Genomic DNA, 14,547 nt, shown 5'->3' on the forward strand with positions numbered 1-14,547 from the left:
ATTATGTGCTGTCCTCCCCTCAGCAGTCCCTTGTGGTTGGAAGCCCTCTCCTTCACTGTTTTGGTCAGCCTTCACCATAATGTAGTTGCTTTCCCAAGAATTTAAGGCAATTCAATTGTTGAGACAAACCCAAAGTAATGCGGCTCAACGCAAATAACCTTTCACCACACATTTATGAATGTGAGGCTCACGGACCACTGCACTGTTATGCTGCTCCCAAATCCTGGTGCTAGATAGCCCTAGGGTCGTACGCCTTTTATTCAGAACTAGAATTTGTTGTAAAATAATTATATGCATTGTCTTTCAGTGTTGCTGGCGCACAGGCAACACAATAAATTAAAGCATGGCACCAGCAAAATTGAGCTTTTCATCAAAGTTGAATTTTAAGTGCCATTTTCATAGTGACGCTTTTAAGATCCGTTTTCATAATAAACACTGTTCATTATAAATGGGTGAAGTGGAAATAGTTTATTTAATTGTCATAGCGTATCATGCGTTTGCAGCTTAGCAAGATAGATAGATGTAGGGCCTATCTAAAATACATCCAGGCTCAAAGCAAGTTGGAGAAGTGTGCTGCTGAATGCCATGTCTTGGACCTTAAAATTTCACCTGTAGTCACAATAAACTGAAGTGAAGGGGGGTGTTTAGCAATGCTAGGCAGAGCTAGTCGCTCAGCAGGATGGTCTTGGACAGTTCTCCTAGGGGTCTCTGTCTGCATCAAGTGAAGATCATTGGCTTTGTTTTTAACTGAATGAGCCCAGGACTTTAAGGGGAGAATGGTAGTGAACACCTATTCATGTCTTACACTTGTATACCGTCAGAACAGGATACAGGCATAGACACACTCTCACACACTCCTACACACACACACACACACACACACACCTCAGTCTTCCATTTTCTACAGTTCACACACAGCCTCTTTCTCTCTCTCTCTCTCTCTCTCTCTCTCTCTCTCTCTCATTCTCTCTCTCTCTCTCACTCTCTCTCTCTCTCTCTCTCTCTCTCTCTCTCTCATTCTCTCTCTCTCTCTCTCATCTCTCTTTTTTTCCAGCAACTCAAACAGATTTATTGCTCTGACAATCTATGTGAAATTTGAAATGTGCACTCCATTCTCTCCCACCTCATTGGGTTTCTCACTCACTCACTGGATTAGCATCATGCCATCATGTGATTTTTTTATGTGCACGTTCCAAATCAATCACTTTTCCATTCCCATGGGGCCCATGGAAAGCAGTGACTGATGCCTGCTGAATCCACACAGAGCTAGAACAGCTATAGAAACAGGTTCTTTCCTGGTGAAGGTTAGCCTATTTTTCATCATTACTTTCTTTCTGAGAGTTAATACTTGAAGTCCATGTAAAGAGATAACAGTGTTTTTCATAAGGCTGCTCAAGCCTCCTGGGGGACATTTTTTATTTAATAGAGTAATTAATTAAACTATAAATCGGGTCATATTCATAACACAGTTGTCCCTGGACCCTGCTGAGATATTGACTTAATATTTCCAGTTCACTGAATAAGTTACATTATTTTTATAATTTTGGTCACACTTTATTTGGATAGTCCAGATTTTCCATCTGTAGATGGAAACCTGCTTGCTAAGGTTACGGTTAGCTTTAGGGTAAGGGTTAAGGTTAGAGTTAGGTTAAGCGTAGAGTTAGAGCTTGGGTAAGGGTTAGTAGATAGTAGAAATATTACTGATAGTCTGTAGAGCAACTACAGATGGACTATCCAAATAAAGTGTTACCTAGATAGCTACTGTAAGTAAGCTGCAGTACTGTAGATTGTAGCCAAGTCATCTTCTTCTTTCTCTACCCCCTCAAGAAATATCTATTCAGGTGAAGTCCAACTGCCTTAATGATAAACGATCAAGCAGCCACAATACATTTCCATGGCAACTGATTTCAATCCTACTTTTCCAATCATGGCATCCTTTGTCCATGATGAGTGTGTTTGATATGGCTGCAGTGGCCATGCTAGGAGGACGCTTTGATCTGAATGCTCTTTTCATAAGCATTGAACTACACCAGACAATAGCCATAGAGATCCTATTAAATTACTATTAAATTATTAGTATTCTAATTCTATGGGCGTAGCACAGAAAGAGCTTGATACATTGGGCACGCAGCTGTGAATGCTGTTGCTATGCAGTTCGAGACTTGAAATTGAGGTTGTTAGGTGTGTTTACTGAGACCACATTTCGGATTTAGCCAGAAACAAATCTATGAGAATAACTTGAGTGTCTCTTACAGGAAAGGAACAGTCTTCCATATACACGTCCCAGGGTTGTTACTTAATTTCACAGGGTAGAAGACCTTGCTCCCTGAGTGTCAGCTCAGTTGAGGCGTGCCCATTGTTTTATTTAGTCGGGTTCATTGGCATTTTGAGGTTTAGCTGTTTTTGTATTTTTTTTATTCAGAAACTGTCTCTGTCTTCAACACATTTACAGGGCTTGGAAAAAACATGTAAGTTATAAGGTAAACATGTCTCAGGAGTCTTTATGCATTCACTGCAGGCTATTGTCCCTGACAATCAATATCCATTTAGAAATGCCAAGAGAAATGTTGATACAGTACACTATTGTATTGTTTGTGAACAGCTTTAGTCGATGTTACCCCATGGTACCTTCGTCAATGCTATCCCATGGCACTGTATGGAGCAATTGTACCGGGTATCTAATCAACCCAAGACAGCACTGCAGAGTCAGCATCTTATCCGCATGCTTGGCATTCTCCTCATCCTGATAACTCCTAGATCTGACTGGGACATATGTCCATATTCTGAGTAGATGGGCTAAATGAGAGAAGCTCAGGAGACATACGTGACTAATTAAGGGAACTGCTGTTTCAGGTCCGTCCATTTGATGCTGCATTCGAACATTTGGTCTGTCATTAATTTGCTAATCAGGCTTATTGGAAGTCATGCCGGCGTCAGAGCCGCTATGAACATCAGTGTTCTGCTTTTCCTGGAAGCTATCCTGTTTTCCCTATGTCCTCCATTCACCCTCTCTCTCTCTGTGTCTCCCCACAGCGGATTCTCTAGATGGGGAGGAGTACCTGGATATATCAGGGATCATGAGGAACCAGGCGGGCCGCTACGAATGCAAAGCCAGCAATGACGTGGCCACACCGGACGTCAAATACGTCAATGTTGTCGTCAACTGTAAGTCACTTTTTGGAGGGTGACTCCAGTTTCTATTGGCCTTATGTTTTGTATAATGCCCAGTTGTTTTTACTACATTGAGATCCATGATGTGTCTTTCATTAATGGATGAAAACAATAGAACCAGATTAACTGTTGTGATTAAATCCTTAGATCCTCCCGCCATCAAGAATGCCAAGAGCTCTGAAACCCAGGTGGGCCGAATGGGGGTTCTTCAGTGTGATGCGGCCGCAGTGCCCAAACCAGAGTTTGAGTGGTACAGAGATGACAAGAGGTAAGTAAGCATTTTGTTTGAATCCCAGATTGCCCCTTTAATACATGTCCTTTGGTCATAATGGGGGAAGAGCCTACCCTATCATCAGAGGAGGCTGGTGGGAGGAGCTATAGGAGGCCGGGCACATTTTGATGGCTAGAATGGAATTAATGGAATGGTATCAAACATATGGAAATGAATTCTGTTCCATTCATTCCATTCCAGCCATTACAACGAGCCCGTCCTCCTATAACCTTTCTGACTCCAATCATTCCACGTCCCTTTTGATTAGCTGAGGTGATTTGTGAAACGCTTTATCTAGAAACAATTGATCCTTGATTGCGACATGGTTTTGGAAACCTTAACACTCAACTTAATTATCATCCCATTTTTTTTTTTTTTTACAAATGCAAAAGATACACTTACTGCACTGGTGTACAGGTGCAAGGATGTCCATTTAAAAAAATGCAATAAATCATTTTGACATAACCCTCCAAAATGTCATTCATTCATAAAACTTTGTAATTTCCATATGTACTAGGACGCTAAGTGTTTGTTTCTTGGCTTCAGGAATGTGACTGAAAAAGTGCCCCAGCTCTTGAAAAATAACAAATTAAACTGATTGAAAGTATAAGGGGAATATCGGCAGTGGTGTAAAGTACTTCAGTAAAAATACTTTAAAGTACTACTTAAGTACTTTTTTGGGGTATCTGTACTTTCCTGTTTGTATTTTTAACAACTTTTACTTTTACTTCACTACATTCCTAAAGAACATGATGTACATTTTACTCCATACATTTTCCCTAACAGCCAAAAGTACTCGTTACATTTTGAATGCTTAGCAGGACAGAAAATGGTCCAATTCGCACACTTATCAAGAGAACATCCCTGGCCATCCTTACTGCCTCTGATTTGGCGGACTCACTAAACACAAATGCTTTGTTTTTAAATTATGTCTGAGTGTTGGATTTGACCCTGGCTATCCGTAAATAAAAGAAAAAAGAAAATTGTGCCGTCTTGTTTGCTTAATATAAGGAATTTTAAATTATTAGTACTTTTACTTTTGATACTAAAGTAAATTTTAGCAACTACATTTACTTTTGATACTAAAGTATATTTAAAGACTTTTACTCAAGTAGTATTTTACTGGGTGACTTTCACTTTTACTTCAGTCATTTTCTATTAAGGTATCTTTACTTTTACTCAAGTATGAGAATTGAGGACTTTTTCCACAACTGGATATCGGCAAACAAATGCCATGGTCAAGCCTACGACAGCGCCAGTGCAATGAGTGGAGCTTACTCAGGTGTTCAAAAGCTCATATCAGACCGAGAGCCTAATGCTTCTTAGGTAGTTCTTTATGAGTTTTAGTTTAGAAAACGATCTCTCCACAGAAGCGACAATTACAGGGATGGTAAAAACAGCTTGATTGCTGTGGCTACATCAGGGAAACTGGACAGAAGGGAATGGTGCTTCAAATACAGCAGTTCTGCAACATCTTTAATTGAGCCTCTCATTCTCCTTAATTCCCGGCCTGAACACGTCATGGAAAGAGATTAACTGTATAGGAAGCTCTGGGACAGGTCGTCTGGACACTGTACAGCCAATCAATTGGAAGATGCAGGGCTTGAGGGCTTTGAACAAAAAAAGTGATTTTCGTTCATACTGGTGAATCGTCGTTTGAGTTGTGTGGTTGCAATATCAACCTACCGAGTTCAACAACAAATAGTGGCTGAATTTATCCTCAAACCGGCTACTTTCTTCCTCATTGTTATTTGATGTGTAATTTTAATAAAAAGTTTATAAACAGCACCTAAATCGCACCTAAATCGCATCTATAGATAGTACACTGCATAATGAAACAATCCCTAGTAAGCTAGTGTTTTGAGGGTGGACATAATGTATTATTTGACATTAATAGACTGGTTTTACGCACAACAACTTTCTATCCAAGCTGGGAGAGGACGGCTCAGTTCATACAGGTTCAGGTAGCCGATACAGGACAGCTGTATATTCTAAAAAATCTATTGGTAGCTGATTAGTATACTGTTGAATCAACAACAACAAAAATGACAATCTGCAATGTTTGAATTTCCAACTTTAATTACTGAAGAAGTAAATACATTATTGCCACCAGCCAGCAGTCTAAAAATGACAGCATTGTGACACCGTGTATAGCTCGTGAAATGTTAGCCTTAACCTGAGAAAATTATGACCAAATAGGCCTAAATATAATGATTTATCCATTAGCTAAAGCAAAGCTATGCCCTGGCACCATAGAAAGCCTATAATCGATTTGATAGGCATGCAGCCACATAGACATGTTGCAATTTCAGCACAATGGACAGCGATCTGTAGTCTACTTTGTGAGTGGCTGTCTGGCTGACACATTTGATTATTATAACGGCAACCTTGCGGGGGGCCCAGAGAAACTGCGTTACGCCAGTGACTTACTGTTAGCTGTTTTATCACAGATTTCCACAGAGGTTTTTTGTGTAACAAAGCTTCGAGACAAAAAATGTTTTGTGTTCCCTCCTGGGTTTCCATTAGCTCCAGAAGTGTCGTAGTTCAGGTAAATATGCAATGCAAAACACCTCCGTGTAAGTGTATCGTTTGTATTTGTAAAATTGTTTTGAAATGATAAATTGAGTGTTCAAGGTTTCCAAAACCGCATCACAAGGATTATTAAGTGTCAGGGCTCTTAACATATTTCTGCCGTGCGCATTACTGTACATGAGTGGGAAACGTTTTGATTATAAGGGAGAGTATACCTTCTTGTCAAATTGTTTTGGCTAGTAAATAATGATGTACAGTGCATTCGGAAAGTATTCAGACCCCTTGACTTTTTCCACATTTTGTTACGTTACAACCTTATTCTAAAATGGATTAAATTAATGATTTTCCTCATAAATCTACACCCAATACCCCATAATGACAAAGCAAAAACAGGTTTTTAGAAATATGTGTACATTTATAAAACATAAAAAACAGAAATAGCTTATTTACATAAGTATTCAGACCCTAAGCATTGTTGTTCACTAGTTTACTCCAATTAGGGAAGGGTTGGTGGGGTTGGAAAGTAATAAAGGGACATTTATATATGTATGTATGTACGTATGTGTGTGTATGTATGTGTGTATATATATATATATTGGAGTAAACTAGTGAACAACATATATATAGATATATATTTGCGAGAAAGAAAAAAAACATATTGGGGATTGGAAGTGATGCAGACAATTACATTGATGGAAGTTACAATCTATCTGCAATATTAAAGCTGATCTACCCCCTAAAAAAAAAAAAAAAAAAAAAGTATTCACTTTGCTGTGAGACTTAAAATTGAGCTCAGGTGCATCCTGTTTCCATTGATCATCCTTGAGATGTTTCTACAACTTGATTGGAGTCCACCTGTGATAAATTAAATTGATTGGTATGAAAATGTATGCACTCACTAACTGTAAGTCGCTCTGGATAAGAGCGTCTGCTAAATGACTAAAATGTAAAAATGTAAATTGGACATGATTTGGAAAGGCACACAACTGTCTATATAAGGTCCCACAGTTGACAGTGCATGTCGTAGAAAAAACCAACCCATGAGGTCGAAGGAATTGTCCGTAGAGCTCCGAGACAGAATTGTGTCGAGGCACAGATCTGGGGAAGGGTACCAAAAAATGTCTGCAACATTGAAGGTCCCCAAGAACACAGTGGCCTCCATCATTCATAAATGGAAGAAGTTTGGAACCACTAAGACTCTTCCTAGAGCTGGACGCCTGGCCAAACTAATCAATCGGGGGTGAAGGGCCTTGGTCAGGGAGGTGACCAAGAACCCGATGGTCACTCTGACAGAGCTCCATCTATGGAGATGGGAGAACCTTCCAGAAGGACAACCATCTCTGCAGCACTCCAGCAATCAGGCCTTTATGGTAGAGTTGCCAGACGGAAGCCACTCCTCAGTGAAAGGCACATGACAGCCCGCTAGGAGTTTGCCAAAAGGAACCTAAAGACTCTCAGACCATGAGAAACAATATATATATATATACAGTGAGGGAAAAAAGTATTTGATCCCCTGCTGATTTTGTACGTTTGCCCACTGACAAAGACATGATCAGTCTATAATTTTAATGGTAGGTTTATTTGAACAGTGAGAGACAGAATAACAGCAAAACAATCCAGAAAAACGCATGTCAAAAATGTTATAAATTGATTTGCATTTTAATGAGGGAAATAAGTATTTGACCCCTCTGCAAAACATGACTTAGTACTTGGTGGCAAAACCCTTGTTGGCAATCACAGAGGTCAGACGTTTCTTGTAGTTGGCCACCAGGTTTGCACACATCTCAGGAGGGATTTTGTTCCACTCCTCTTTGCAGATCTTCTCCAAGTCATTAAGGTTTCGAGGCTGACGTTTGGCAACTCGAACCTTCAGCTCCCTCCACAGATTTTTTTATGGGATTAAGGTCTGGAGACTGGCTAGGCCACTCCAGGACCTTAATGTGCTTCTTCTTGAGCCACTCCTTTGTTGCCTTGGCCGTGTGTTTTGGGTCATTGTCATGCTGGAATACCCATCCACGACCCATTTGACCCCCTCTCAATCAGAAAGATTCCTGGCTCCCAGGTGTCTTTTATACAGGTAACGAGCTGAGATTAGAAGCACACTGAGCTTGAGAGGATCTGCAGAGAAGAATGGGAGAAACTCCCCAAATACAGGTGTGCCAAGCTTGTAGCGTCATACCCAAGAAGAATTGAGGATGTAATCGCTGCCAAAGGTGCAACAAAGTACTGAATAAAGGGTCTGAATACTTATGTAAATGTCCTATTTCATTTTAATTTATGTTTTTGCAAACATTTCTAAAAACCTGTTTTTGCTTTGTCATTATGGGGTATTGTGTGTAGATTGATGAGGGGGAAAAACTATTTCATCCATTTTAGAATAAGGCTGTAACGTAACAAAACGTGGAAAAAGTCAAGGGGTCTGAATACTTTCCGAAATGCACTCTATATTCACTAATGAATAAGCTGGCATACAGGATCAAACCACAATCCAAAAATCCAAATAACCAAGCCTTCCAAACGTTCCAGAAGCAATAGTCCACAGAGGAAAAATGTATTGAAAATCAATACAATATCCCTTAAACAAGTCTTTGTGAATGTTCTCACTTGTATGGAGTTGAGAAAACTAGTCTTTTAAACACAAAAAGATTATTGTTCACAAACATTTCTGATCACAACATCACAGTCAAGATGGCTTCCTTCTGACACACCCACTCAAACCAGGAAGTGACTATGGGTGTGGCCAGGGAGTGACCGGGCGGAGCCCACAGCCTATACACATCTCATGGAACCATGGAACCTTGAGGGTTGCAATCTTACTGTAGTTGTTTTGTTCCCCTGAATTCCTGGCTTGGTTATTTCTTGAGATGAATCCACATCACAGGCCATCTGTTTTTGTGGTCCAGCTATATGCCACAATCCCAAATGAATGGAAAAGATAAGCACCATATCATTTCCAGATTTGCTGTGCTTATCTTTTCGTTTGGGGTTGAGTAATATAGCTGGATCTACACAGCCAATGGCATGGGATGTGGACTCGTCTCGACATTAGACTACCTTTGAGGTCAGAAAACATCTGCCAAACCTTGAATTCAAACTCTAATATCCCTTTAAGTTCCCTTCCTTACCTCTGTGTGTTATTACTTTATCTCCTTCAACGACTTGCTTGATGTAATACAATACCATAATATCAAATCATGCTCAGCCAGTTGATTTTATGTCTTTAACGATTAACTTAATGTACCTTATCAAGCATATTTTCTTCCACATTGCAAGAGGCTTGTTTCCCAACTTGTTTTCTGTAATTCCCTTTAACCTTACCAGCACTGACCTTGTCATGACTGCCCACAACTGCTGTTACGTTTGAACTACTTTACCACTGAGATCTCCACACCATCTCCCAGTGGCATCTGATGTGTAGGAATCCTCTAGTGCTTATTGATACAGCAGCAATTAGCATTTCCCAAGCCTGACCCACTCCTCCGAATCCTCTACAGGGGATTCTGAGGCTCATTACTGTTGCTGCTGCTTGGTCCTTTGATATGGAACCTCCTGCTCCTCTATTAGTCTCTCTAGTTAATGATTTCATCCCGCGTCTTGGCACCTCCCCTGAACTATGCTGCATGAAAGTCTTCGGGGAAGAGGAGGGTGGTACAGTATAGCCTGGTTAACCCAGACTGAACACTGCACTCACTCATTGTGAACTGAAACAATGGTGAGTGTAGAGTTCAGTCGGGTTTAACCGGGTTTTGTTTCTCCCCATCAACATGAGTTGCTGTCACAACCACTTGACAACATTTTCCATTTTCCCTGCCACCTACAAAGCTCGACATGTCTTGTTGATTTTCTTTATCAACAGCCTCTAGACATCCTACTTCTGTCACTCACCGTTTCCTGTAATAGCCTACTTTAGATGCACCCACATGCAAACTGGAGAGGCGGCGAATGAGATGTCTGCCTGATTATTTGAAACATTCCCGTTCAAACCAGTCACCCTCTCTGTACCTTTTGCCCCCTTTCAATACTGGAATCAAATTTGTCCTTCTGTTAAAGAATGGCTGTGGCTTCTTAAAGAGAATATGTCATTTAAAAGACATGTGCTGCCAGCTACCAGTGGAAGATGATGGTGCAATGAACTAGGTATTATTTGGATCCCTTCACTGGATGCTTCAGACTTTACACAGTTGCTTATGTCCTGACCATAGCAGGAAATGTTGTATTCCCTGCTGCTCAACCTGGACTCAGGGGAAGACGTAACATCGTAAATATGTCTCCCACTAGTATGATATGTTACAATTTCCAATTTGTTGTGACTAATGTTAGCTAGGTGGCTAACGTTAGCTAGGTGGCTAACATTAGCTAGGCTAGGGGTTAGGCTTAAGGTTTAAAGTTAGGGTTAAGGTTAGGAGTTATGTTAAAGGGTTAGGGGAAGGGTTAGTTAACATGCTAAGTAGTTGAAAAGTAGCTAAAAGGTAGTTGCAAAGTTGCTAATTCGCTAAAATGCTAAAGTTGTCCGTGATGAGATTTCTTCACGCAACCTTTGGGTTGCTAGACGTTTGCGTTATATGCCAACCCATCCACCCCGAACAACCACCCACCCTCCCTCCTTTAATTTTTGCCTTAAGTAACTTTCTGTCTTATGTAACCATACCAAACGTAACATATCATACTAATTTGTTACGACTATGTTATGTCTAGTCTATGAGACCAAGCTGTGTTCCTAGAACCAAACACAATCATCTAACAGCATGCAAGTGCTCTGAAATCCCATAGTGCTTTTAGTATCTAGGGAGTCACCTGGCCCAAGTTTGATATTTCGGTCTAATATAATTTTCCATGACATGAGCCACATGTCTTCATTGGCCTTATCATCACTAGTGGTGTGAACGGTCCCACTAAATGTTTTGTAGTCCCTCCATACTCCACCCAAGGTGTCCCACCAGGAGGATCTCAGCACTTTCTCAAGTTTCTACTTCCCCGCCACCAGATTATGCTGCCTCATGATGTGCACTCACTTTCCTTTTTATGCAAATGTTTTATACTACCGTGTGTCAGCACAAAACCAAACCCACTGCCCCCTTAAGTCAGTCTCAGCTATCCTAGCACATTAGAATGTTAAAGGTGGGATCAGTTTGAACCCCTTCATACATTACCTTAAGTGTGTATTTACAATCTATTATACACTGAGTATACCAAACATTAGGAACACCTTCCTAATATTGAGTTGCACCCTCCCCCTTTTACCCTCAGAACAGCCTCAATTCGTCAGGGCATGGACTCTACAAGGTGTCAAAAGCGTTCCATAGGGATGCTGGCCCATGTTGACTCCAATGCTTCCCACAGTTGTGTCAAGTTGTCTGGAAGTCCTTTGGGACTATTGTTGATACACACGGGAAACTGTTGAGCGTGAAAAACCCAGCAGCGTTGCAGTTCTTGACACAAACCAGTGTGCCTGGCACCTACTACCATACCTCGTTGAAGGGCACTTAAATATTTTGTCTGGCCCATTCACCCTTTGAAAGTCACGCATACACAATCCATGTCTCAATTGTCTCAAGGCTTAAAAATCCTTCTTTAACCTGTCTCCTCCCCTTCATCTACACTGATTGAAGTGGATTTATCAAGTGACATCAATAAGGGATCATAGCTTTCACCTGGATTCACCTGGTCAGTCTATATCATGGAAACAGCAGGTTCTTAATGTTGTGTGAACTCAGTGTAAATAGACTCTATGATAAGGCAAACCAATGTTATCATAATTCAGTATTTCTATGTAAATGTATGAGAGGAACTGTGTGAATATTGATTGTCGCATTGATTTATTCTTTGAAACGAGCTGACAACATTTTACGTTTTAGTCATTTAGCAGATGCTCTTATCCAGAGCGACTTACAGTTAGTGAGTGCATAAATTTTTTCATAAAAGAAATTCATACTAGTACTGTATGTATTCTAAAGACAGACAAATCAGATGTCCTGAGTTTTATGCATATTGTGTTATAATGCCTAACATGATGTGCCATCTTGTCCAGGCTATCCAACGCCCAGGGAATCAGCATCCAGATCGTAGGGACCACAACTGTCCTGATGATCTCCAACGTTACAGAGGAGGACTATGGCAACTACACATGTGTTGCAACCAACAGACTTGGGATCCAAAATGCTAGTCTCTTCCTCTATAGTAAGTGACTATGGAATAATATGCAGTCCCCCAAAATCTCTTAATTAAATGTCTCTGAAATTAGACACATTAGACAATGTTACAAATTCTAGGCCCATTCCATTTAGATGTGGGACTAGAAAATGATGTATTACATGGTCTGACCACCAGATGTCACTCACTGCACACAAATTAATTCCTGTAGCATCATAGCAACAGTACCGATACTCAGACAGGGATCTGTCAGGCATAACAATTTACACATTTACATATTATTACATCACATAGAAGTGACATATATTGAATGAAACCTCAACAAAACTAATATGTTAGTCTTTAACCTCTCTTTCTCTGTCTTTCTCTCTTCCCCTCCCTCCCTCTCTCTCCAGGACCTGGGACGGGTCGAGACATCAACGGCTCCGCCTGCCTATCCCAGTCACTGTGGCTCCTCCTGGCCTCCATCACCTGCCTTCTCTTCAAGTGTTAATAACACCACCATCCTTCCATTGTTATTACCTACCAAGTTATTACATTGAGACTGTTTGTTTGCATAATGTAACAAAAATCCTGACGTGCTTCGATGCACCAAACTAGATAATAAGAAGATAGAATGGGCTTATTAATAAGTTTTTAGTAACAAAAAATATGAAATGGAGAAAATGGAACAAACACTGCTTTTTCTAAGAAACAGTTATTGCCATTTTAACATGCTGAAGTCTTGCTTTTCCGCTGTCATTACTCTTGTTTCGGTTGGGGGAATTGGGTGTGGTTCATTGTATTTTGTCCCCATGAATGCGTAAGTCTAATTTCCCAAATGGCAGGGATTTGAGGTCAAGTACAACAATCGTGGATATCTGCAAGAAGCACTGAGACGTTCAAGTTACTGTTCCTTTCCTAATGGCATTTTACTGTTTTGTTAGACTAAAAGGTCATTGTAACCAGTGCATTATCAGAAAAAAAATACGCCAATATCTGTCCAAAAATCTAAATTTAAAACAATAGATTTGAAACTGTTTATAATTCACATTATGTCAAAGCCAACACACTCCAGTCAACATTACAGAAAAACAGTAGAACATGCTTGCTATGCTTAATTTCAATAGTAAAGTGATAATAACCGGGTGCAAATAGCCTCAGTTACATTAGATACATGGCTAGTTTCCTCTAAATTAACTGCCTCATTTTTGGACTCATCAATAACTGTGGACTAGCATGAGGTATGCTTTGGTGAACTACTCTTTGCAAACCCTCATACAAACGCTTGAAATGTGTATTCATCTACTTTCAGGACCTTCTTCAAACAAAACATAGGTAATATTGATGCGTTACTGTATATAATAAAACAACTATTTCTCTATATGATAAAAATAACTTGTTCCACCACTGTAACAAGAAAAATAGTAATTATTGTTGCAGTATGTGTTGTTTGTATGATTACAAACCAACTATACTGTTCAGTTTCTCTATGGCAAACTGTATTTAGCTTCAGAAATGGCCTGCCATAGTAGCTTTTATTTTGTCAACTTTCTCCATTTAATTTTGAGCTACCACAGTTATACTGCTGGAATTTGGATATAAATGTATGACATGAATGATGTGCTTTTCTTTTCTGTTTTACAAGTATGTGTGTTTTCATAATGAGATATGGAAATTCATAATTTATGGGGTTATTTTAAATAATTTCCGTTAATGGTGTAAATACTTGAATCCAATGTCCTTATATATAAAGACACATTTAATATGTCCATGTTTCTAAATAGGTCAGTAATTTGTTGATAATTAACTTGTAGTATTCCATGGCAGCAGCCCTTTGCACCATGCAAGGAAAGAACACTAGAGAACAATGTTTTTAAAAGGGTACTCCTGAGTGGCGCAGTGGTCTAAGGCAGTGCTAGCTGTGCCACTAGAGATCCTGGTTCGAATCCAGGCTCTGTCGCAGCCGGCCGTGACCGGGAGACTCATGGGCGGCGCACAATTGGCCCAGCGTCGTCCAGGGTAGGGGAGGGAATGGCCGGCAGGGATGTAGCTCAGTTGATAGAGCATGGCGTTTGCAACGCCAGGGTTGTGGGTTCGATTCCCACAGGGGGCCAGTATAAAAAAATAAATATGTATTCACTAACTGTAAGTCGCTCTGGATAAGAGCGTCTGCTAAATGACTAAAATGTAAATGTAAATGTAAAAGGGTTTAATAAGGTCAAGTTTGTGCATTTATTGTAGATGTATTTGGTTGCTTCCATGAAAAGCTCATGGAGCCTAAATGTATTGATGAACATCATTTCATCCTGAAGTACAACCGAGGCCAACAAAGCAGATGATGATGACATTGTCTACCGCTATTTGTCAAGTCAGTGTGTTCACAAAACAAACCTGTAATGCTCTCTGAAATGTCATCATTAAAAACCTCCACTGTATTCATA

At 40.1% G+C, this 14,547-nt stretch overlaps 1 protein-coding gene across 4 annotated transcripts in view; it reads left to right on the forward strand.

The window, feature by feature from the left end:
- The window catches only part of LOC121567481 (limbic system-associated membrane protein-like), a 1,290,508-nt gene extending 1,276,446 nt beyond the window's left edge, over positions 1 to 14,062 (forward strand). For all 4 annotated transcript variants that reach the window (XM_041877554.2, XM_041877553.2, XM_041877552.2 and 1 more), the window contains 4 exons: positions 3,034 to 3,165; positions 3,319 to 3,439; positions 12,003 to 12,151; positions 12,520 to 14,062. In XM_041877554.2, the coding sequence (XP_041733488.1) occupies positions 3,034 to 3,165; positions 3,319 to 3,439; positions 12,003 to 12,151; positions 12,520 to 12,617 (500 nt within the window). In that variant the 3' untranslated portion in view covers positions 12,618 to 14,062. The remainder of the gene's footprint in view (positions 1 to 3,033; positions 3,166 to 3,318; positions 3,440 to 12,002; positions 12,152 to 12,519) is intronic.
- Positions 14,063 to 14,547: the final 485 nt, after the last annotated feature.

This window comes from Coregonus clupeaformis, chromosome 6, assembly GCF_020615455.1.
Source record: "Coregonus clupeaformis isolate EN_2021a chromosome 6, ASM2061545v1, whole genome shotgun sequence".
NCBI lineage: Eukaryota > Metazoa > Chordata > Actinopteri > Salmoniformes > Salmonidae > Coregonus > Coregonus clupeaformis.